The following is a 24,722-nucleotide window of genomic DNA, read 5'->3' as shown; positions in this document are numbered from 1 at the left end:
GTCACAGATACAAGAGCAGCCTAACCTGAACCTTAGAGAAATATAAAATACAAGCGTTAATGATAACAGAGCATGTATCTATGTTACACTTTAAAAGACAGCAGAACATTACAAATGCTCATAACAAAGGCATCGATTCGTCATACATTGTGAGCTGCACTGTGTCCACAGGACTGTCTCAAGTAGGATGGTGTGAATAAATGTCCTTCATTACAAGGCATTTCCTCCATTTAAAAAAAAATATCTTCAATCCCATAATTACTAAAATGACCCGGAACTGAGGAAATCGAACATTAACTACTTGTATGCATAAGCAGTTTTTATTTTACAGTAACCACAGGTAAATCGAATTTGACACTTCATAGATTATTATATACGATCGTTTACTCTCATCGTTATGCATAAAGAAAGGTGTTTAAAACGTTTAAAATCAACAGTATCAGGTGAAAACAGACCAGTTGTTGCAGATCTCATTTTGTGCCAGTGTTACTAATTTATGTGCCACTTAGCCTGGAAATCCAGACCCAGATCTGAAAGATTAAGGGTCTGGCACTGAGTAATGAAAATGGCCCAACTCGAGGGGTGGCACCAAGCATGCATTTGAAAATCTCATTGCACGCAATTGGATAACACTATGACCAATCACAGCAATACACGGGGTGACGTATCCAGAGCCCCATACGCTTAGCTACCAGGGGAGCTATCTGGTAGATTAAACTCTTAGCTACCAGCGGAGCTAACTGGTAGATTAAACTCTTGCCGTATCCGGTCGGCAAAACAGCAAAAACGTCCTTCTTGCAAAGGAACAATTTGAGCGCCGTCTTCTGTTCCGGTTTTAGATAAAAAACCAAGTCTAACTCGTTCACTGTAGCCGCCAAAGCCGTTTCAAACAACTGGTGTTCATCCGTAGCCATCATGCAATGTCTACTAATGACTTTGACGTCGCAGCGCTGTCGTCATCTGTTTAGCTCACCTCTGGCCTGCCTATATCAGATACACCGATGTGATTGGTGCAGCTCGGCTACAAGGGCATAGTTAATGAGCATCATTACTGAATGCCAGAGTGACTTGCTGAGCAAATTCAAATTGTGCTCTTGCGAAAAACTCTGGATTTCCAGGGTAATGTGCCACTATCTCTAACTAAAATTGTATTTTAACTTTCAAAAATATAATAAAATGTAGATTTAGCTAAGTGAGTTCCAAAATAAAATAAAGCCTATTTCAGCTGACATACTGTATGATCAAGGAATTTCAAAGCTACATTAACCATTGTTCCTGGTCTGTTCGGAGGCAGTGCAGTTCAAATTTGACCACTGTTGATATATATCATACCCAAGAGCCTCATAGTGATTCAAAATGCTGATTTCTAATGACCAAGGCTAACTGATACCAAATCAGTTTCTCCACTTTTAACCCAAAACACAACCTGAAATAAAACACCATACCTAATATTTGCTACTCTTAGGTCTAATACCCAATACAATGCGAAATACCAGTACTGGCAACCAATTAAACTGACTCATTGAAGTGCGAAATAAGTACCTATAAGTTGATTGTACAGTGCAAATTTGGTAGCCCAGAACCAGTGGGGGGGCATATTATTTATAACAGCTTGACAGTGTTGGACTAAATAAGTTTCAAAAGAGAAAATAAAAGTATTGTAGTTGCCTGGTTTACATTTAAGACTGTTCCCTTGTTAAACAACTACCAAAACATATCTTCAAAAAAATAGAATCTGTAGATGCCATCTTTTCACTAAAAGGATTATCACAAACAGCATCCCTTTTATATTACAGCGTGCTCTTCTGAGTGTACATTTCAGTTGAGAGACAATTAATGTTGCATGACCAAAAACTGTATAAGTAAACCAAGGTGGCACAGCTATAGCTATTCATACCGTAACAGTCCATCCATACAGTGCAGTACATCGACTGCTAATAGTCTCGAGTTCACTGAGATCTATGGGTGCACCATAAACCTTAAATCCAATGTGACGTTCACTGGACTTCATTTTCACAGGAAAAGTTTTCGTCTGTCTCTTCCAGGTTACCTCAAAGAACAACACTTGACGTCTGGAGTATCTCAGACACAGTGGGTCCTTCCAGTCACAGGCTGGGTGGATTTCAGAGTGGAGTGTGTGCTGTGCTGTGCTTGCGGCGGGCGGGGCAGCCTCGGACCTATCTCTTGTAGTGGCTGGGTGCGTCTGCGAACATGTACTTCAGTCTATACGCTTCAGCCAGGAGAAGACCCACTTCCTCGTTACCCCAATGGATTGTAGGAAGGTTCTGCAGTAGCATAAGAAGGCCCTGAAGAGCAAGAGAAATTTACTTCTAGACACTGACACTCTTTTGGAAGGCAGAGGTTAATAACAGAGTACATATAACATTTCACAAATATATACAGTGTGTGGGTTAGTATGTAAAACCTACCGTATGTCTGAGACAGTGGCATCCCGTGTGCACTCATACACATACATGACACTTACTACTAACTTATACTACAACCTGCATGGAAGCAAATAAAAGTCTGTAATCACTACTGAATACTTCATCTTGCAATTTAAATACCTCAGAATTTTGAAAATAATTGACTTTGATAACCATCTATCTCCATTTAGGGCTGCACCTAATGATAATTTGCATCATCAGTTAATCGGTCAATTATTGTCTCAATTAATCATGCATGTCAGAAAACTGACAACAATGGCCATCAAAATGTCCTAAAGCATAAGGGGATGTCTTCAAATCGTCTTATTTTGTCCAACCAACAGTCTAAAACTCATGAATAATCATTACTATCACACAAGACAATGCTAACATGCTGATGTTTAGCAGGTTAAATGTTTACCATATTCACCATCTTAGGCCGCATTTACACGAATACTCTCGTGGGTGAAAACGTAAAAATATTTGATCAGATGTGCCTTTTGTTTAGACGGCGACGGCGTTTTGGGGGCTTAAAAACGCAACAAAGTGAAACCACCCTCCAATGTGGAAATCTTAAAAACGCTCCACTGTCGCATTCCCGTCTAAAGGGTAAAACGCACTGTGCGAGTGTGTGTGTGTGTGTGCCATGTGTGTGCACCGCATGTGTGTGTGTGTGTCGTGTGCGTGTGGGTGTGTGTGCCGCACGCGTGTGTATGTGTGCCGCGTGTGTGTCTCTGTGTGTGCCGCGTTTGGAGCAATAACTCCACCTCCTCGTCTGTCCAGACAAAATTGTCAGCTTTTGTTGTTCGCTTCGCGCTACTAGGGAGAGAAGTAGAAGGAAGGTGGTGTTGTGTGGCAGTGCTTCACACTACCACCTAGCCACCTGGTGTGCATACTACATCGAATTTCACACACTTTTGCGTCACCATATGCACGCATATTTCCCCCCCAAAAAGCTTGTCTAAATGCGGAATAAAAAGTGAGAACGCAACGCCACTTTTGCGTTTTCTCTTCAGATCGTTTCCATCTAAACACAGTATTAGATTAGTATGTTGGCATGCTAACATCATTAGCACTAAGTATAGCTGAGGCTGATGGGAATGTCATAACTTTTGCAGGTATTTGCTCATAAAGCAAAGTGTTGGACAAATAACATTTTTGACCTGATGATAAAGGTTAAGGGATCACCACAAGTTATTGCAATTCAACGGGACTGACATTGTCATGACATACGCAGTTGCTTTGCTTTCATAAACCTTGTCTTGTTACCATCTGTTGGCACTTCAATCCATATTTAATGGTTGTTTTCTTGGTTAAATGTGGACGATTACAAAGACGACAGATAGATTGGTACCTGAAAGTCAACCATGGAGAGGATTTCTTTGCGCCACTCGATGAGGAAAGCAGAACAGACGTACAGGTGGAAGTGGGAGAAACCCTCCGCTTCAGCCTGTAGAAATTAAGCAAGGACAATCGACACTTGGGCCCAGTCAACCGAACAAATACTTTTTAATGGGCCATACTTGCGGCGGTGTGAATTTTAAAGGCTATAAGGCTACAGTTTCTGCTGCTGATGTACTGGGTTACTTTCAATTGTGAGGCTTTGGCTGCATGTAGTGTGCTCTCTCTCTCTCTCCCCCTCCCTTTCATGTAAATCTAAAGCTGTACTATCAAATTAAAAGGCCACAAAATAATCTTAAAAAACATTTTAACCCTTAACCTATTTAAAATGTTGTGGTCTACTTAGTATTGACATCATATTGTAACAACAAAATAAATCAGTCAAATGAATAATGAAACTGATCTTTTTGAAGCTGTGATAAAGCTGAAAAGTCAACAATCTAAAGCAGTTAACGCAACATGCTCTACCTGGTAGGTGTCCCAGAGACGAATAGTGCAACGAAGCGGCAGCTCCCTCATCAGCAGATTGTTCATCCATCGGAAAGCAAACTGCAGATACTCCACCTCATACCTCTTAAAATGATTGTGAATGTCCTCTGAAGGCAGACGCACACACAAAGAAACGCACACAAACACAGATGTTCAAATTGTGGGTTTCCTGCTAATATTTCAGAATCAGATGCGCAGCCTTCTATCACTTTCTACATGTGTGAGCTCAAACAAGCCCAAAAAGAGGAATGAGTAGAGCATGTGTCAGTGCAAAGTACATGCAACCTAAAGCCTAATGTGACACACAAAACTCCTTAAACTGACAGGAGTCCACTCACCGTCTATCCTGCTGACCAGCTCCTCTAACGCTTTCACTTTATTCTGGATTCCAGGCTGAGCAAAGGTGTAGTTGTCCTGAAATTATAAAGTTTACGGTAAGTAAATCTGCACATTTACACCTTTAAAAAAAAAAAAAAAGAGTGTTTATGGAGATGTGTGTGTGTGTGTGTGTGTGTGTGTGTGTGTGTGTGTGTGTGTGAGCTCACCTGTATTCCATCCAGCAGCTTGCTCATGCACCAGAAGCTGTCAGCTTCGATGTTTCTCCGGGTGTCCAGGGGCAGCGCTGCCACCTCAAAGTTCTCCACATCTTCTGCTGGAACAAATAACACTGAATGGAACAGAAATGGGCTGACTCACACATAACTCTTACTAACGGCTCCTGGGCTGCTTCCCAAGTATCTTATTTGATATCTCCTCGCTTGAACCAGAAGTCGTTCTGGCTCTCCTTCGTGAAGGCCGTCTTAAAGCTCTTATTCCAGCCGCGCAGCTTAAAAGCCATTGCTAACTCAGCCCATACAGCTGTCGAATTCACGTGAGGCTTCAGAGGAAAGGACGTCTCATCCCTCTGAAAACACATTTCCTTGATTTCCACTCTCCTCGCGTGATTTCCTCGTGTCTCTCCCATGCTTCCTCGGTGGGAGGGACTGAGAAACCAGGAAGGGAAGCAAGTGAAGGAACCGTGGATGCAATTTAAGGACCTGGGACGTACCCCTAGACTCCTGAATGCTGCCCTCTACTGAGGTTGACTGAAAAAAATGTTAATGACCTTGGACGTGGTAACAACTAGGGCTGCCCCTAAAAGTCAATAAGTCGAATCATCAGTGGAGAAAGACCCAGACTCGACTCGCATTTTGTCAGTTGAAGCGCTACACTTTGTGTACAATGAACACTAAAAAAACAGAGCCATGAGCAACAGCATGACAGGCTGTAAACTTTACAACCAGTCAGACACGTGGAGTTCAGTGTGGGATGGCTACTCCGCAGGAGAGCTGAACTGACACTAACTGGGCAGGGGAGTGAATCTTGTATTTGTAAGTTAGGTGTATTGAAGAAAATACATCAGTAATTATGTTGAGTGTGAAAGTCCTGATTTGGGGACAGCTCTAAGTACAACATTGTAGAGCTGGGAGATATGGAGAAAATCAGATATCACGATATTCTTGACCAAATACCTCGATGGCAAAATTGCGACAATATTGTAGGAAATATTTTCACAAGACATTTTAAAGACAATTTTTGGGGCATTGTAGGCCTTTATTTATAAAGGACAGCTGAAGACATGAAAGAGGAGAGAGAGGGGGAATGACATGCAGCAAAGGGCCGCAGGTCGGAGTCGAACGTGCGGCTGCTGTGTCGAGGAGTAAACCTCTATATATGGGTGCCTGCTCTACCAGGTGAGCTACCCAGGTGCCCTTCCCAAGACATTTTAGATAAATAATCATCAATAATGTGTGTAGGAGCCACATATTGTATGTTGTTTGTTGATTATTGTGTTGTGCACTTATATTGTAGGTGGTGGGCGTTTTCATTGCTGTTTGAGCGGAAGTGATAACATATTTTTTTGCTTCACCTGCTCACCTGGATTTTTTGGGCTTTGACAGAGAGGGGGTGAGCCTGGGAGCGAACACTTTCTGTTGACCGCCGCACTAACGCACTTATTTCTACTCACAAAGTAACTTTACATTTGGTAACTGCAGTGCTAGTTGTATTTTACGTGTGGAGGAATAAATCATTGCAATGCAATCTCGAGCGCGTCACAGTGTGTTTATGCATCTCTCAGTGTTAAGTCCCTCGCGGCAGTTCTTTGTTGGACTGCTTACAGCCGCAACAATGTGGATATATAAAAGTGGTTAAAGACAAATAATAGAGCAGCTTGAACAGTCTGGTATGTTCAAAAACCGACATCACTTTACTGTAACGCAGCCTTTAAAACCAGGACAACAGTTATCAGTTAAAGTTAGTTAAAATCTAAGATGCTAGTTAGTCTCATATCACAATATTGATATAATATTGATATATACGTACGCAAAACTGACAAAAAAGTGTGTAAACCAGAAACAAAGGCATGAGTCATTCTGGTCCAGTGGGAATATAATGGGGCTCTCTATGCAGGACACCAGTAACTTACTGACAAACTCAGAGAGGAAGACGACAAAGAAGGGTGTGACCAGATCATTGATTCCCTGGACGTAACCGCTGGCTGGGTGACGGATGGCCCAGATGAAGAGAATACGCTCAAACACCTGAGGAAAGAAGGAAAACAACTAAATGTGCAGTGTGATGTAACATGTGTGGTACAGTATGTGTTATGCTTAGGGGCTGGTCATAGTGGGCAATATGGTGAAAACCAATGTCTCGTCATTAACATTTACTGTGTACGCTAATAACTAAAACTGATATTCAATGCATTGAAAAATATTCAAAACATGACAAGACAAAACATCATATATAGAGGCTTACTCCTCGACGCAGTGGCTGCAGGTTCGACTCCGACCTGCGGCCCTTTGCTACAGGCATGTCATTTCTCTCTCTCCCCTTTCATGTCTAATGTCCTAATGTCTCATGTCCTATACAAATAAAGGCCTAAAATGCCCCAAAAATAATCTTTAAAAAAACATCAACTTAATTCTGAATTCTGAACATGTAAAGTCATAATATGACAGACAATATCGCTACAATGAATTCACTGGAAGTTGATAATGCTGAACATGAATAAAGAATTATTGTCCTGGTCTAATTTGGCTGTAATTTAACCCAATCACAGGTTTCTGGTAAATATATACACAATTCTTTAGTGTTTTCAAAATCACCACATTTGAGGAACAACAACATTTGAACTTCCTTTTTACAGCAAAGATCCTCCTTTATGTAGTAATCTGATGCAGGTTCAGTTCCTCAGTGGCTGGCAAATACTCTGTCACAGTTATAGCCCAATTTCATTCACAGGGTCATGAGTTATCTACGGCAGTGGAGATGCCAGTAAGTGTATCTAAAGGGTCTCCAATATCATTTGTCTCTACTTGACATGAGGTAAAGCGAGGTCACGAGTTTTAAATGAGTCCTGAGGCCTGTATTACTCTTCATTTTTTTTTTAAGATTATTTTTGGGCATTTTCAGCCTTTATTTTGATAGGACAGCTGAAGACATGAAATGGGAGAGAGAGGGGGCAATGACATGCAGCAAAGGGCCGCAGGTCGGAGTCGAACCTGGGCCCACTGCGTCGAGGAGTAAACCTCTATATATGGGCGCCCGCTCTACCAACTGAGTTATCCGGGCGCCCTCACGCTTCATTTTCAACTTATAGTCTGGTTCTCTTTAGGTTACCGGGCTTTATTCAGCCTAACATCTGTGATACTAGATAACAGATATCAGAAAGCTTGTCATACAGTTCAGATCTTACCTCTTGTACTACGGGTTGCTGGAACAAGGGAATCAGAGGGTTGGTTCTTGGAATATCGATGTGGATCTGATAGGAAGAAACATAATGGAGATGTTACTCGGGATCATCACAGCAGATTCCATGTTTGTGTTTACCGATTAGTTTGACTGATGAGTAGTAAGAATGTTGGGTCTCTGTATATTATAGCATGGTCTTGCCCTGCTCTGATCTGTAAAGTGTCCTGAGTTAACTTCTGTTATGATGTGACATACATACAATTGAATAGTTGAACAGTCTAACGGCTTTTCTCCTTTTTGTTACCTTTAACTGTAGTATTTTCATTTCAAAATGTATTATACAGGAAAGGATTAAAAAAGTAACATTAAGTTACAGTTTAAACGGGCCTGACTCAGTTTAAAAACTGGTTTCCAGCAGGTTCCTGTTCTGCAGAGACATGGAACACAGTTACGGCACATGAAGACAGAAACACATGTACAGGACATTAGCATGGGCTAGACAGACACAGACAACTAAAAACAACAATACAGACAGTGCAAACAAGACTTGGACAATACATGAAAAATCAGTGAGTGCAAGTGTAACTGTTGAGAAGGAACCGTTTGTATACCTTTTTGAAATATGTGATGGATGGATGTGTTCTGATATGATGGGGAATGTCATTCCAAATGTTGGTGTATGTATGAAAAAAGGATTTCTGACCATAGTTGTTTTTGTATGGGGGGACTGGAATGAGACTGACCTAGTGAGGCGTACTGGTCTCATATTGTTTGTCGGAAGAAGTGCAGCAAGTGTTGGTGAAGTGCTATTTTGAATCTGAAAATAAAATGGCTGTTTATGTAGTTCTGGTAAGTCAGAGCGTGTGAGTGCAATGCAATGGTGAGACCACTTTGGAAGATTACTGTGGATCTTGAGAGCTCGACTGTATAGTCGTGCTATTGGTTCAGTAATTTCCTTAGTGGTAAGAGACCAGATTGGAAGACAGTAGGACATTGTTGAAAACACAATTGCATATTACCTGTCTGTATGTGTCTTTATAGTGCTCGTCTGTCCTGGAGTGGTAATACTGCTCTATGAAGCCAAAGTATTCGTCCCGCTTCCTTTTTAGCACCAGCTCTCTGCGCTCCTTGTTGGCCGGCAGGTAGCCCTGTCAGAGAGCAAGGAGAGGAGAGAAAAATACAGAAGAGAAAGTCCCAGTTTCAGAAGAACAGAACTGGCCTGCCATTTGAGATAAGAGAAAAAAAGTAGATAGGGTTGCCTGGAAGCATAAGGAGTTGACATTTTTCTAAAAAGGAATGCAACTGGCTGCGCAAAAACAATTTTTTTTAACGTGGACTCTCTAACAGGTCTTTTGAGACCGAATGTTGTGCAACAAGCCAAGATATAGGTCAGAACATGTGATACTGCAAAACTTGACAGTCATGAGACTTACAGAGAGAAGTCTCCATGTGATTGGCCGGACTTCTCTTGGTATGCCCGACCAGCTGTGCTTCCGGAGTTCCTCTGTAAGAGCACAGAGCGAGATATAAACCCATATAATCAACAGTCTATAGAAAACCACAGTAGAGATCAACAAACAGAGACAGGCAGCTAATGCAGTAGCTTCAGTGAAGTGTAAGCTGCATTCAGACCAAAAAAAGCAATCTGGCGATTTTCCACAGGGTTGTGCGGTGGTGGGAGAGTCACTTATGTTAAGTGAGTGTTGTACTTTGAGAGCAAAGATTAACTGGAGTCAAATTCCTAGTTTGTTTGCGCAAACCTGGCCAATAAAGCTGGTTCTGATTCTGATTCTGATGTTGCACAGTGGACTTTATATTTCACAATTACTGTTTTCCATCAGATCGTTTATAGATCTTGACGTGCCCGACCGCACTTGAAGGCAGCTTCATTTCATAGAGACAGAAAAAAAAGAAAAGAGACAAGCGAGACAGATCGACTGTGCTTTGTTGTTTGGCAAACATTCAGCTGTTACACAAACTCCTGGGCAGTTCAGCGCTTGTGTTTCACGTTTTAAAACTTTCTTGTGGCAGCGATAGAGGCAGTGATGTTTCCCGTTTCCTGTTCGAGATTCTTACACCGCCTCAAAACACACTGACAAGTCTGATCTCCGGTTACATGATTGGCTAGCGCAGCGGACATGGGGTTCTCCAAAAGTTGAGTTGGCCTCAACTTTTCAGCGACCCCCCGCCGCAGCCTAAACGCACTACCGTACAGTCGCTCCAGAAAAACGCAAATATGCGATCGCATAATTCATTGCATAATCAGCCAATGTCTGCATATTTATGCGGGGGCAGCATTTTTTCAAATACGGCGTACTTTCGCCACATAAATTGCAGATTTCTGCGCAAAATATGCGGGGCTTGCATGATTTCATAATCCCCGCATTTTCGTTGCAAAAAAGTCACATATATCTTAGCAGAAAGTTAAGCGTTTACTTACTTCACACAAGAGCCGCCATTTTCCCCTGTTGCCATGGAAACGTTATGAAGTGACGTAATTACGCGACGTGAACATCATCGAAAAGCTGCAAACCCCGCGATGAAGCCATGATGAAACCGCAGTTTTTGCAAGTTCCCGCAATTTCATTGCATAAAAATCCCGCATATTCCATCGCATTTTTTAAGAAAACGTGCCGCATAATCAAGGATTTTTGCCCGCAACAATCACAAAAAAACGAATTTTTCTGGAAGGACTGACTACCACCATTCAAAAGCAATGGAAAGACCTGCGTGTTTGCCGCACCATCTGACGGCCAACACAGGCTGCGTGAATCCTAGAACCAAGAATCACTCTGTCTCTAAACGATTAAAGTGTGTGTTGCTCTCCTACCTAGGTCAGTGTTCGGACTGGCCAGCAGCTGCTTGAATTTATCCAGTCGGCTCTTCTCCCGCACTGTCATGGGCGGTGCCCCAGATGCGTTCTGGTCTGACATGCGTGCCACCAGTGGGATGATGGGACGAACTGGGAGAGACTGCTGCTTCTGCAGTGTGGAGCGAACTGTAGAGGGCCATACAAGAAAAAAGAGAAAATATAATAAAAGTCATAAAAACTTTGAGTAGACTTCAAACTGTTTTATGGAATCAATAAGGAGCCCACAACAGTAAAACCCCTGCATCTCAATCCAGACATTTAATTTCCGTTATGTTGCCACCTTTATTACCATTCGCCTTCTCAACTGTGAGCGGAACTGTTTTTATTATACTGTCGGTGATGTGTCGCATTTTTTGTTCCAGTGCTGCCTGCTCTTATATCCCTGGCTCTCCGTGCCCCACGGTTGCCAATTTTTGTTGTTAAGAGCATTTAGAGAAACGTTTTCGGGACAGAAAAATGTTGTGCCAGGCCCATTCCAAAGGCCTGATATAATCTGCCTAGCCCAATCTGCAGTGTTAGGTCTCCCCTAGTCTGGATCAACTGAAGTACATTTCCAGGATAATTGCCTGACATCACGCACCAGACGTCCCTCACTTTCCGTTTTCTGTGCGGCGCTGTTCTCAATCTCTGTTCGCGTTCGGGAAACAACAACAAACTTCGAGCTAGCAAGCTACACGCTGAAAATGGCAAGTTTTGAAGAAAATCCAGATTGTGCAACAAGGCAGGCCTGCTTGGTTCTTTCGGCGAATGATTGTAATGATTTACAAAGAATATGTTTACGGCATTTCCTCTCTAACTGGGACGTTTTGGGACAGATTGGTGGGATTGCTGTGGACAAAGTACACCCAGTGATTCACTGGTAAGAGAAAATGATGTTTAACATGTATCCATCTTATTTAAATAGCTCATGTTAATGTATTGTGTAAACAGTTAACTTCATTTAATATTGTATGTGGCGTTCCTTCTCGAGACTATTTTGCAGAGCCACCGTCGCTGTATCCGGAGCTTAGCTCCGCCCAAGACGATTGTGATTGGTTTGAAGAAATGCAAACAACCCAGAGTGTTTTTTTCTTCTATCCCAGAATGTATGTGTGGTGTAGCAGTGCTGTGGAGACAGGGCTGGCAATGCGAGACTAGGTCCGCCCGACAAAGTCTGTAATTAGCTTCACTATGAATCACCTGATAAGCTGCTCAGTTGCTTTTAATGCCAAATGTACTTCTGCAGCATATTACCCACATACCTGAGGACGTGTTGAGATAGGCGTCACTGCTAGACTTGACAACCTTGCCATTGACATGCTCGCACTCTGAGTCCTCTTCCTGCCCATCCTGGAGGTTTTCAGCTTCTGTCCTGGGAGGTGCCAGTCTGTGTGACACCCCAGTTTCTGTGTCAACAGCCTGGTTCTGCTGCTGCTGAGTGCAAACACATCAGAACATCTTCTCTCATTTCACACCAATGCCCAGTCGCTCAGGGACAAAAATGATGTCTTGTAGTTACCTGGTTCTGTGTGGACGTAGAGTGGAGGCCTGATGAAGTTTGGGCGGGGGTCCCGAGGAAATCCTCGTCCTCCTCTTCGTCGATGTCCCAAGCATCATTGGTGCTGCGGGCGAACTCATGGAAGCTAGAGGCCTTTTTAGACTTGAGATTGTTGAACTGAGGCTTTGTGTCTTTGGGATACCTGCGGATGGACAGATCGAGAGATTGAACAGACAGAAAATGAGAAAAAAAGACGGAAAAATAAAGAATTTAATGGTCTCACTTATGTACGATACAGGTACATAATATACACAGAAATGTAGGATATGTTATCGCCAAAAGGAACAAACAAAAAAACTAAACTGCAAATCCAACAAAAAAGGGCAATAGCACACTGAAAGTCAGTCAAATACATTGAACAATGTAAACGATAACTTTGGGTCACACTGGTACAGTACTGACGCATGCAATCCATACATACACATGTTCAAGTACTTGAAGCATGGAACAATGTGCTGCAAAACAAGGTTGAAAATGGGAGACACAAATAACACGCACACAATTAAAACGCATCCATGTGGGTAACATGACGCCATGCAGTCCAGTTGTGTTTAGCACTTACGTGCGTCGCAATCGTGGGTCGAGAGGTGGATGCTGTGCTCCATAAACTGGTTGTACACTGTAGAAGGTGACATGTGAAATGCTGTCACCTCTGTGCAGAAAAACACACGTAACTTCCCAGGCTTTGACCTAGCTAATGCTAATAGTCAGCAAATCTACTCATCAATTAAGATATAGAGGAAAGTTAGCAGACACACGTGCTGTCCTCGTATATGTAGCTCTTTGTAAACATATTTTCCTTGTTTCCTAGTTGCAATAAGTTGCTCAATCCCTTAAAGATCAGTTCACTTATTACACAATGAACCATGAGGGATCAGAGAGGAGCACCGTAATGCACCATAGCTGAAAATTCACTTTGGCCCATGCACTAGGTTGAATATGACTGTCATACACACTGTGCCCAGTATTATTACGAGCAAACAAGGTGAATAGTGTTCACATTACATGTCATTTAGCTGATGCTTTTATCCAAAGCGACTTACAATTGCTACATATGTCACAGGTTGCACGCCTCTGGAGCAACTAGGGGTTAAGTGTCTTGTGCCCGATCTCCCACACCAAAGACGTGTCATACCCACTGTGCCATCACCATCCACGTTCACATTAGGGTTGGGTATCGCCACAGACCACACCACAGACTGTATGGGTTGTAGCTGCTGCGGTAGTGGGCCAATCACACGTCGCATTAAACTGAAGAACCCTTACGGTTAGGCCTGCACGATAAATCATTATAAAATCACGATCTCGATTCACCCCTGTTCGCGATTTAATTTTTCAAATGACTTAGATTTTATTTATTTTTTATTAATTTATTTAAAGCATTTGACATTGACATGTTTTAATTATGTAAAGACATGTTCAAGGAGTTCAGATAGAGCCTGTATCAGGGCCATATTTAGTTCAATGTGTTATAGGTCACTATTTTTGGTAGCCTACTGTACTTAAATGGTCAGTATGTACTTTATTTTCTTTATTCACTGAAGCCTCTATGTTTACAGGCTTGTGGGGATGCACAATGTGCTATAGGTGCCAAAAAAAATATCTATGTTTGAGAAAAAAATCGTGGCAGAGAATCGTGATATCAATTCTATGCTAAAAAAATCGTGATTCATATTTTTCCCCGAATTGTGCAGGCCTAGTTACGGTGATTGGCGGCAAAACCATATAAATAGTCATTTTCTTTCAAAATCCCGGTACAAAAAGGATCGAAAGCAGGGATGCTTTAACTGGAGAAGTTTTCATACTACTTGGTCATTTAACCCATTTTTGCTCTTTGGGAAGTAGGCCTATAAGTCATTCACGAACTCCAGCTGGTTCAGTGATCTTCACGGCTTCCTTCCAGGATGATGATGTTTCCTTGAGTTTTGCCTCCAGAGATCTTCTCCTACTACTCCAATACTACTTGGTACTGGGTAGTTTCAGTCGATACCTTAAAAAGGTATGGAGAACTCAAAAGTTCTCATTTATTAAGATATCAAAATGTGTGAAGACATTTTTACTTTCTCAATACCACAATACCTTAGGCAGCTGACGGCATGGCCTGCCTGCTTGAAATGAAAGGCTGCACTCATCATCTGTTCAGATGTTAGTGCAATGCTTGCTAATGCAAGAGTGCTACTGCCTTGACGTTTTGCAGACAGAAGCGGACCACGTGAGCAGAGGATAAGGTGAGTGGTTCTGTAGGTGATCACACTATGCATAAGTATACTTTAGCCTGTGTAATGGTGGCTAAAAGACTTGCACTTATGGGTGAAGGCACTCTGGGTGTAGCTACCACATCTGTGGTTTCCTGATGGGAAAATGATGCTATCTTAAGAATGGACAAGGCGTGGAAATATCAGCTTTTAACAGAAGATCCCTGAGATTGATAGACCGCTTAAAGACCAGTTTTGGATTTGACATTGCTGATGAGACCTAAATGTCTGATTTGTGTGTTTGCTGCTATGCTACGTCCTTAATCTAAGCATGCTTTGATCTTACACTCTGATACTCTGGCAGTCCTCCACCTATGTGTGTGTGTGTCTTTTTGCATTTTTTTTTTTATTGCTGTCTTGTCTAGTTTCCTATTGGCACTGTTATAAGAACAATTTAAAATAAAGTATTAAAAAAAGAAAGACCAGTTTTGGGGGATTCCTAAAAAATGTGCTTTCATTTGGGATGTGTCTCTGTGATGTGCCAATGTTCTTGGAAGATTTTGCAGAGCTGGATTAAAAACCCAGTGGGGAGTATTTTGTGAATCACAGAGCCAGCAAATTCAGCCTCACATTCTGCCTTACATTTATTACATACAGTTCCTCCCTTTCATCTATTGACCCTAACCCTGTCTTATTTAGATTCTTTGTGCTGTTTGTAGTTTGTACTGAACAGAACGAGGGGACAGCTTGCGCAGCCCCTGTGTTCTTCACCACCCTGTGGTGGGCATTATGTTCACCGGATGTGAGGATTTTATTTCTCAGCTCAGCTTCTTTCCTCTCTGGCAACCCAAAGCTGACAAAGTCAACAATTTAAAAAAACAAAACAAAAAAAACCTGACACTGTAAAAAAAGTGACATAAAGAAGAAAATCTGAAGTCTGTCATTGAAAAAAACATCAGCATGCTACAAAAATAAAATGTTAGTTTTTATGACTATACAAATCTAATATGACGGTTTATCCGAAATGCCATCTCTGTGTGGCAGAAACTTCACTTATAAGAGCTTCATTCAAAGTAGCTCAGAGGCCTTTGTGTGCATATCACAAAGCAATAAATACTAGTTGTATGTGGACTCTGACAAACTGTGGCTTCTCAAGCCTGAGGTTAAACGATGTCAACCTATTCATGTCATTTGCATGAATAAACTGACAGTACAAGCCTGGTGGCTGAGAACTGGGCCTGCTGATTATCTGGCAGTGCCAGAGTCTCTTGTTTATCAGCCTACGACTTCTTTTATCAGTAGTGGCTCAAGGACAGGCACTAAGACTAGCTGCTTGCTTTCCTGTTCAAACATGTGTTTGTGTTTTCAGCCTTCCACCCACCACAGTTTGAGAGAGATCAGTGTGTGTGACAAAGACAGCAACGCCCTCTCCTTAGAGATCCTCTCTTCTCAGATTTCCCAAACACACCGCGCTCCACCCTCTCTGCCTGGCTGTGGCATAAAGCCAGGACAGGACAAGCACTCAGAGTCTTCATAGTCATAAAGATACACAGGCCAATACAGATATATGAACACATTAGTATGTATACGTCAGGCCTTATCAATGAAGTCTGATACGTTTTCATTTTCCATAAGTGTGCAGGGTGGGGAAAATAGAATAAAGGAATACTTAGAGGTCCTCAGTGCCCATATAACCCATTACCATGCTGCCTATTAAGCAAGCTATACAGGCTAGGACTAATCTAGTGCTGTGGCCTAACTTAAAAACAATGGTCCACATGATTCATCCCACTTCAGGGACAAAATACTATTTTTTTCCATAACACATCATAAAGTCTCTACTTGGTAGGCTAATAAGAGTTCAAACTATGACCCGGCAAATCGGTTTTTGTGGGTGAGCTATTGGTTTGCTCATCTTAGTCATGAATAAAACTGCCACAAAAAAGAGGATGTATTTCATTTAACTTCTTCCCTTATGACTCATTTAAAAAAGCACTAAGAGATAATAAAATAAGAGATCTGAGATTACAGCAGTGAACCTCATCAAGGCAGACAGTGCAGTCTCCTTCACTGCCTCTACTATCTCTCTCAAGTGAGAGTGTCACCACCTCTTAGCACAGACTGAGAGAAACATATGGCGGGCGATGCACGGACAGCGCCAGCTGACAGCTCCACTCTGAACGTTAGAAACCGCAGAGAAGAAAGAGATGGAGGTCTGTCCATCTCAGCTGGAGGCTATTATAAAGATACACGCTCAAACCAGACAGTGGAAAGGGCTGAAAAGTCCTCAAGTGAATGAATTGAAACCTACTATTACAATATGGTCAACTAATGACTATTCATGAGGTACTTACAGTGACTTCTAATACGTCTGGGTCTGCTGAAGAGCTCAGTTTTAAGCTAGTATTCCTATATTTACTTTATTATAAGTTGATTCAAGCTACACTAGGTTATTACATCATATAACCTATGTTTATGTACTGACTGTTAATGATATTTTCAACAATATATGACAGTATCCGTCTGAAATGCACTAAAGGAGTCCTGTAGTCCAGCTTCGTTAAGTAACGTTTAAAGAGAGTGACAATAACCCACCTTCCGGGAACCTTTGCGTTTCTCCTCCAAAAATTGATCCTGTTCTCGGTGGCCATACTCGGATAACACAACCCCCTTCAGACCGACACCGAGACCGGCTCCTCGGGCGAACAAACCATATGGAAACAGTTTCCGCGTTTTACTGGCGACAACTCAGCCCCCTTCGGCTTCTTCTGGTCTGCCTCTTCATACGTTTAAACGAGCGGTAGATAGTAATATTTAGCTTTCATATGCGATGATGTCTGATAAGGAGTACTGGAAGCCGCCATCTTGGAGTACACAGACCGAAGCGTGTGATTCGTGGGTGAGTCGAACAGGTGCAGTGTAAGCGTCCAATAGGATGAGATGGTGGAGTGACGGTTAGGGATGCTCGCTGATAGACACAAAGGACATGAGAGGGAGACGTTTAGAACTTCATGCTGGTAGGAAAAAATCTATTGTTGTTCTGAAAGAGGCTCTGTCAGAACAACAATACATTACACTTTTCCAACAAAGAGCCTATTGTTCAAAGTCAAAGTCGTCGTTGGGACATGTTGACACCTGCATGTTGTTATGTTACGGTTTGAACAGTCAAGTGGTAAAGTGGGATGGGTTCAAACTCCTGTGTTTGCAACCGTCGACCCTCGAGAGAGAGAGGTGATACACCAAAACTATTTGTTAATGAAAATAATTGTTAGCTGGAGAGACCTACCTTTTTTGTTGTGAATAGAGCACTTTTCAGCCCAAAGTGCTTTCAAAAGGTGAGGGAATTCAAAACATAAGCAATAATTGGGACAGTTGAGGTAACGTTAGGCATTTGGTTGGGCCTAAATAATGAAGAAAGGCTAGGCCTAACGCCTGCACACTGTTAATGTTGACAACATAATATTCTTATCGGGTCACAAACTGTAGAGAACAAAAATCTGACCAGATAGATACAATAGACTGATAAATAGTATAGGCTACTTATAGAATCGGACGGGTCATAGATTTCTTTAACACCTAACCTCTTGTCTAGCTGACCTCTGAACTTAACTGGAGGGGGCAAGTGGAAAAAAACCAAAACACTTTCCTAAAGAGAAAAAAGTCACAATCATCTATCACATTAACTGGAGAAATCCAGACATCCACCAGGCTAATTAGTTTTTTAAGCCGAAACCACTAAAATCTTCTGTCATACCATTCCTAAGTTATAAGCTGTTTTTTTTAATGAGTGGTCAAGGACAGAAAGTGCAGTTTAGTAATCCGTCTCCCTGCCAGTGTGCCAAATTCATTGTGTTCAATGGAAATTTTTTTTTTTACCCAGACATAAAAACAACAATAATACTGTAATTGCAGTACCGTGAAACCGTGATATTTTGCTGAAGGTTATCATTCCGTCATAATCGTATACCGGCCCGTGCCTACTGAGGACCCCCTGGAGCAGAGATCTTCAACAGGGGGTCCGAGACCCCTAGGGTGTCCTCAGAGTTAATGCAGGGGGGCCGCCAAATTATATAAAAATATATATATATTTAAAAGTTTCTTGTTTCAAAAATTTTAAAAAGGCTGAAAATATACATTAATATGAATGCAACATTTTAATAGCAAATATAAATTGGCCTATTTGTGAAAACAAATGGTAGCCATACAGGTAAGCTTAAGCAGTGACTGCACCTCCCAGATGTATGTTTAACATTAAAACATGATGCATAAATAATATCCATTTCTTTTCATCCACTATGCCCAGTTTATGCCCAATATGCAACTCAATTGTATACAATATATGCAGTAGGTGGTCCCTACTCGGTCTCTCTTTCAGCTAAGGGGTCCCTGGCCTAAAAGACGTTGAAGACCCCTGCCCTAGAGGTCCCGGCCGGACGCCCTGTTGAAGATCTTTGAGTTAAATTAAGTTGAAAGAAAAATAGGGAAATTAAGAAGTCTGAAATAGTAAACCAGTGCAGTACTGCCTGGAGCTCTTTAGTAGCTGTTCTACATCTATTAAATATGATAGATATGCAAACCACAAACCGGCACACAAATCAAAATAGTTCCCCTGCATTTCGGCCCTTGTAACTTATATGATGCTGAGTAATACTTCTCTTTTTTTTTTTTTTTTCAGATGCTGCATCTAGAGCCTCTGTCCACACGAGGGCAGACATGGGCAGACTTTTTCCCCCACAATGACAAAATGAAACCAGTTGAACCACCTCCTATTTACTGTAAATGTTTGAAAAGTGAGTTCAACAACAGACAGCACACAGAACAGAAGGCTTCACAGCCACGTTTTGCCTGAACGATGTGTAGCCAGTGAAATGAAATCAACTGAATTGTCATTTGTTGATGAACTTGGTCACACCCCACCACCACCATTGTTTATTACACTCAAGGACCCCAGTGAGAACATTTTTAAAGTCCATTTGCCCTATTCAAATGCAGGCAAATGGAGGATTTGGAGACATGACAGAGTTTGGTTTTACATCCCAACATGTATTTGAATTGCAGGTGCTCTCCTGTGTCTGTTTGTTTAGGGAAATCACTGTAGTTCCCCAGCTGTCTTCACCTCCTCCAGCGTCCAACGAACTTCAACCGACAAAAATCCAGGTGAGAGTTTATATCTGGGTTACTTGCTGTAGGCCTATTACTGCAGTGTTTGTTTACAAGCTGGGAACAAATGTATGTTGTGGATCTCATGCCGTTATGAGTCGAGAATAGCTCCATTCACACATTTTCTGGGATTATCCATTTATAATGACTTTTTTTTTTTTTTATGAGAGAGAGATTTTGAACTGGGTCTTGTGACTTTTTGCCACTGCGTTGCTTTTGGTGTGGCCAGCTCGTTGTGGCAAAAACAGTGGAGTGAAAGTAGTAGGCTAAGAGGAGATACACTAATAGAGTCACAAGGCAGGACAATGAGGAACTGTGTGTGGGGCTGCTGGAGTCGCCGGGGGAGGTTTGCTACATTTACTTTGAACTTTTTCCTGCCAGACCACTACGGCTACTTATTTCATTTCTTTTAGATTGGAGACATCTCTTCTCGGACAATACACTCTGCTATTAATGTATTTGTAATTTTTTAACTTTAAACCCTAAAACGTTCATTTTAAATGCTATGTCTGTTCCAGCAGAATACATTAAGGATAAAGTGCTTTCTCGTGGCACATGCTCAGTGGAGTTTAAGCCCCCAGGAATATTTTGTTTTGTGTGGCCCTGTTGTATTGCTCTCCTTCCCACCCCTGAAAGGAAAGCATTGTGACTTTTTTCTTTTCCTGATTGCTTAGGTCTCAACAGAACCACTCCGACAGCATTCTTTAAGAAAAGAGGAACTTCTTTTTTTAAATTTTTTTTTTTATTTTTTTATCTCTGTTGTCCTGTCATCGTGGCGGGTGTTCAGCTCGGCAGCTATGTTCAAGTTTAGAGAACGTTTTGGAGAGTGATCGCTGAACGTATTTGAAAAAGAGTTGAGAACATTTTGAGAAGTCCGATTTTAACTCTGAAGTGGGAGTTTATTCGAAGCTTTTGTCAGAAGAGGTGAGTGTTTCTTCATGTCACTTATGCAAACTTTGGTAACACTTTAAGTCCCTCTTTAGGATTTACAGCACCATATAAATATTTAATAAATGGTTTTTAACACACTGTAATGCAATCATAAGCTGATACAAGGACATGTTTTAAGTGTGTATTAATGTAGAGCATGTGTCAAGACTTTTCCTATGAAAACTATGTTTTACTATATTAGCATTCATTATTTTTTATTATTACATTTGTTGACAAATTTACACTTAATCACTTAAATCTGTTCAGTGTTTCCCACAGATTAGAAAGCAGTTTGTGTCAGACCCATGTTGATGACCCAACTGCATTTTACTGCAAACTTGCAACTAGTTAACTTTCTAAAGCAATCGCTTGTTTGCTAAGAGTCGGGTCGGGACTCCAACATGAAAACACTGACAACATTGTATTCAGAATATAAAATATTTTTATAGCACGTTTTAATGTGTGATTGTGTAAAGGTGTTCACGAGACAACAACCTTTCGTGACCTTGTGAATTTTGCCAGCCGTCTTCTCTCGTTTTCATGGAGACAGACGCTGTGTGCACGGAGAGGAGGGGCTGTGTGTGTGTGTGTGTGTGTGTGTGTGTGTGTGTGTGTGTGTGGCCTATGTGAGAGAGACGCGTGAATGACAGAGAGATGGGAAAGGAAATGCAGCTGAACGAATACGCTGCGTGTTTTAAATAGTGATAAAAAATAAATAAATAACGAAACGCAATATGTGGCAGCCAGTGTTGATTGTGTGGCGCACCGCCACAAATTAGTCTTGTGTGGGAAACACTGCTGCTTAGAAGTTCATTATAGTGTCTTTATAAACCATTTATTTAATGTTAGCTAGCTGCTTATAAATGCTAATAGACTCAAAATAAAGCGTTGCCGATAACTCTTTCTAAGTCATGTCCAGTTTTACACTTTTTGCATTCAAAGTTTGTTCAATGACATTAGTCACATGAGAACATTGTTTCAATCGTATGATTAATAGGAAAAGAAAACCATTTTTTTTCTACCACGCTGAGGGCTTAGTATATTGACACAACTTGTAAAATGTCATTTCATTTGTCAAGAAAATGGGGTTACACTTTACTTGAAGGTATCTACATAAGAGTGACATGACACTGTCATGAACGTGTCATAAACATTATAAACAAGTCATAAACGTTTATGACATAACGCTTCTGTCATTAAGTGTCATTTGGTTTTTGTCATGACAAGTTAGGGTTAGAGTTAGAGTTATGGTTATGGTTCATGGGTCATGACAATGTCATGTGTTCATGACAGTGTCATGTCACTTGTATGTAGATCCCTTCAAGTAAAGTGTTAGCGAAAATGGCTACACTGTGACGGACGATAAAATCAATGCAGTTTTTTTTTCGGATTTCCTCTTCAGGTACATGGTGATGTATAGCCGTATTCTTCATCTCGAGCTCAATGGGTCATCACTAGCTGTGCTCCCACGCTCCGACCGTCACCAGGCTACGAGGGATGGTGAATTCTCTGAAAAAGGTAAGACACATCTCTGTGTGTGTTGTCGTGTGTTTACTCCTCCCTCCTCTTCCCTTTTGACCTTCATACATCGGCGTATTACTGTAAAGCTACAATGGACAGATTAGTTTGCATCAGTGATTCCGACATGTTTCGTCTAGCACTATTTATATTTCCACACTAAATAGTTCTGCGGTGTATAATGAGCTGTCTGGTAACAGAACACTGCCTGTAAACGTACTTCCTTGTCAGAAAAAGACCAATTCTGGAGAGTGCAGCAGTAATGATGTAGTCTCAATGGATACTGGACTAAAACAGGACACAGTAACAGTGGGTCTGGCTGGATCCTGTAAAGTGATTCAATCATTAGGAGTGCCAAAAGCATGTTTTATGATCCACGAAAAAACCAATGGCACATAAGAGAGTTTTTTGGAAATGTTCCAATCTTCATGCCAAATGACCTCTTTCACAGGCATTGGCAGGACGGTATTTACAGCAGTTCGGTTGACTTTTTCCCCATCCGCGTTCTGCGAAGACCCGCCCTACTCTGCCTCTGATTGGCTATTACTCGTTGCCTTCTTCACACAATATGGTGCAAAGGGAAAACATAACACTGCCTGAGTGGGCTCGGTAGACGATGGCAGACGTAATGCTGATATGGCACACTGATTAACAAGAACTTTTTTAAATGGCACTTCGTATTAAAAAGGACTAGAAGTACTAGAAGCTTGCCGACATACTTGCAAGCTAGTTGGTGAGCTAACTGCTAACACAGTAGCCGCTGGGAACATTCTAGTGCTAGTCAGTCACATAAGCGTCCCGAACTTCTTTAGATTTTCTCCGCACTGGGCTGTTTATCCCCCCTTGCAGGATTGTTCTCAGGATTGTACTTCAATAAATTCAATAATGAGTGAAGGGGGGGGGGAATAAACTTTTGCTATCACTGACGGAACAATAAGTTCACACAGTTTATTTGACGTATACTATCTAGTCTTGTTTCAAACCATGCTTCTTTTTTGGAGCAGTTTATACTCTGACAGAGTAGGGCTAAATAAAAGTAGACTGCAAGTATTGACCTACAATAGCTTCCTCCAATATGGACTCTGCAGCTCTCCGTTCCCCCAAAGGTTGGCACTGTCAAAAGGACGGCTTGCTACTGCTCAACAACACGCATTCTTATGTCAAATTTCAGCAAAGTTGAACTCGATGTCAAAACATTGTTTAGAAATAGGCAATGCAGGAACAGAATCTTGATTCCTTTTTGATGTGCACCGCCTAGTTTGACAGTTTAATCTGAGTTTCGTAAAAACTGCGCTTATGTCCAGTAACTGCATTCGGTAACTACTTTGTCTAGTCATTGTCTTAAACCCGCCCCACATGAGATAAACGGTTGTGATCAGCCCGTCTATGTTCTCTTTGGCTGGAAATCTGTTTGAATGAGAGACCCCTTGCCAGATTCGTCTGATTCCCAGTATCAGGAGGATGTGAAAAGAGTCTCAAAACCCTACACACAAATATGACCCAATTCACATGTCACGTCATCTGTGCACACTGATTCGACAATCTGTACATAAATGCATGCAATATTTTCAGACATTTAGGCCCTGTTTAAACATACATGGTTATTTTGAAAAACGGAGACATTTCCCTTCGTTTGTGCCCTTCGTTTATACGCAAACGGAGAATTCACCTCTGAAAACGAGTCTTTCTAAAACCTCCGGCCAGAGTGGAGATTTTGCACTTCGTTTGCACGTTTGCATGTAAACTGAGACAAATGGAGGTTTAGGCAGCCGAGGAAGTGAGGGAGAGAAGAGAGAGGAAGGGATTCATTGCTGTTGTTGCTATTTTCGGGATTCTGATTGGCTAACGTGGGCTTAGGGCTTCTCGTTACACTGCCACCTACATGTTTGGCGTGCTCTTGACGGCATTGACGACATATATACACGGGTACATGTAAGCGAACACTTTTCTGAAAACTGACAGCTGTGCACAATGCTATTTTTGAAAACGGAGAGGTTGAAATGTCCGTTTATGAAAATAGCCGTGTAAACATAGCATTATATGCACAGGTAGTATCACAAAAGCAAATGTTATTCGATTAATGCACCTGAAGTTGGGAATTACTGTATATATGTAGAATACTAACATTTAATCAGCTTGTGTTTGTTAGTGGATAGGAAGACACATTTGTGAATCCTAAAATGTATTCCCATATAGACATTTTTAAATTCAGTTTTTATTTGTGGATCCTGAAACACGCGATTGTCACAACTACGGACACAAATGTCTCTCCATACCGTACTGCTGCACCGCCTAGGCCCAGGTGTTGCAGCAGGCTCACACATGGCTGATTTTACACCCCAGTGCCTGCCCATGGCACATTAATCCTCAGATAGCCCTTTTTAACGCGGTGTATAACCCTGTGAAGGGGAAGGCTGACCCATCCTCTCCTTCAACACCAGGTGCTACTCCGTGTCCTC

General features: G+C 41.7%; 2 protein-coding genes across 10 annotated transcripts in view; one reads left to right on the top strand and one right to left on the bottom strand.

Moving 5' to 3' along the window:
* Positions 1–1,322: 1,322 nt before the first annotated feature.
* tbc1d22b (TBC1 domain family, member 22B) lies at positions 1,323–17,650 on the bottom strand. 5 transcript variants are annotated; one of them, XM_031286106.2, is made up of 14 exons: positions 17,251–17,650; positions 13,023–13,079; positions 12,422–12,602; positions 12,165–12,333; positions 10,882–11,049; positions 9,485–9,555; positions 9,071–9,199; positions 8,056–8,121; positions 6,784–6,898; positions 4,862–4,968; positions 4,655–4,730; positions 4,296–4,423; positions 3,781–3,876; positions 1,323–2,306 (listed from the first exon to the last, which is right to left on the bottom strand). In XM_031286106.2, exons 1-14 carry the CDS (start codon positions 17,304–17,306, stop codon positions 2,178–2,180), a joined length of 1,548 nt encoding a protein of 515 aa, XP_031141966.1. In that variant the 5' UTR covers positions 17,307–17,650; the 3' UTR covers positions 1,323–2,177. The 5 variants fall into 5 exon arrangements, with proteins under 5 accessions (XP_031141966.1, XP_031141964.1, XP_031141965.1 ...); XM_031286104.2 differs by having other exon boundaries at positions 12,165–12,336; positions 17,251–17,649; XM_031286105.2 differs by having other exon boundaries at positions 4,862–4,965; positions 12,165–12,336; positions 17,251–17,647.
* A 1,683-nt stretch (positions 17,651–19,333) lies between these two features.
* myt1b (myelin transcription factor 1b) overlaps positions 19,334–24,722 on the top strand; it is a 129,233-nt gene continuing 123,844 nt past the window's right edge. For 2 of the 5 annotated variants that reach the window (XM_036007947.1, XM_036007946.1), the window contains exons 1-3: positions 19,343–19,445; positions 19,714–19,812; positions 22,148–22,263. In XM_036007947.1, coding sequence (XP_035863840.1) covers positions 22,152–22,263 — 112 coding nt within the window. In that variant the 5' untranslated portion in view covers positions 19,343–19,445; positions 19,714–19,812; positions 22,148–22,151. Of the gene's footprint in view, positions 19,446–19,713; positions 19,813–19,979; positions 20,740–22,147; positions 22,264–24,722 lie in introns of those variants that run through there. The other 3 variants (XM_036007945.1, XM_031286098.2, XM_031286099.2) reach the window with 3 other exon arrangements.

The sequence above is a fragment of the Sander lucioperca genome, chromosome 12 (assembly GCF_008315115.2).
Source record: "Sander lucioperca isolate FBNREF2018 chromosome 12, SLUC_FBN_1.2, whole genome shotgun sequence".
In the NCBI taxonomy this organism is placed as follows: domain Eukaryota; kingdom Metazoa; phylum Chordata; class Actinopteri; order Perciformes; family Percidae; genus Sander; species Sander lucioperca.
The sequence above is the reverse complement of the archived record's forward strand: the minus strand, read 5'-3'. Positions and strand labels throughout refer to the sequence as shown.

What these genes read in the sequence shown, in the direction of transcription:
- tbc1d22b (XM_031286104.2), bottom strand. Translation starts at nt 17,306, where the DNA reads ATGGCCACCGAGAACAGGATCAATTTTTGGAGGAGAAACGCAAAGGTT. An exon ending in CTACGTCCACACAGAACCAG is followed by an intron (nt 12,337 to 12,421) that starts GTAACTACAAGA and finishes GTTTGCACTCAG; the next exon opens with CAGCAGCAGAACCAGGCTGT. An exon ending in CAGTCCGAACACTGACCTAG is followed by an intron (nt 9,556 to 10,881) that starts GTAGGAGAGCAA and finishes GTGCTCTTACAG; the next exon opens with AGGAACTCCGGAAGCACAGC.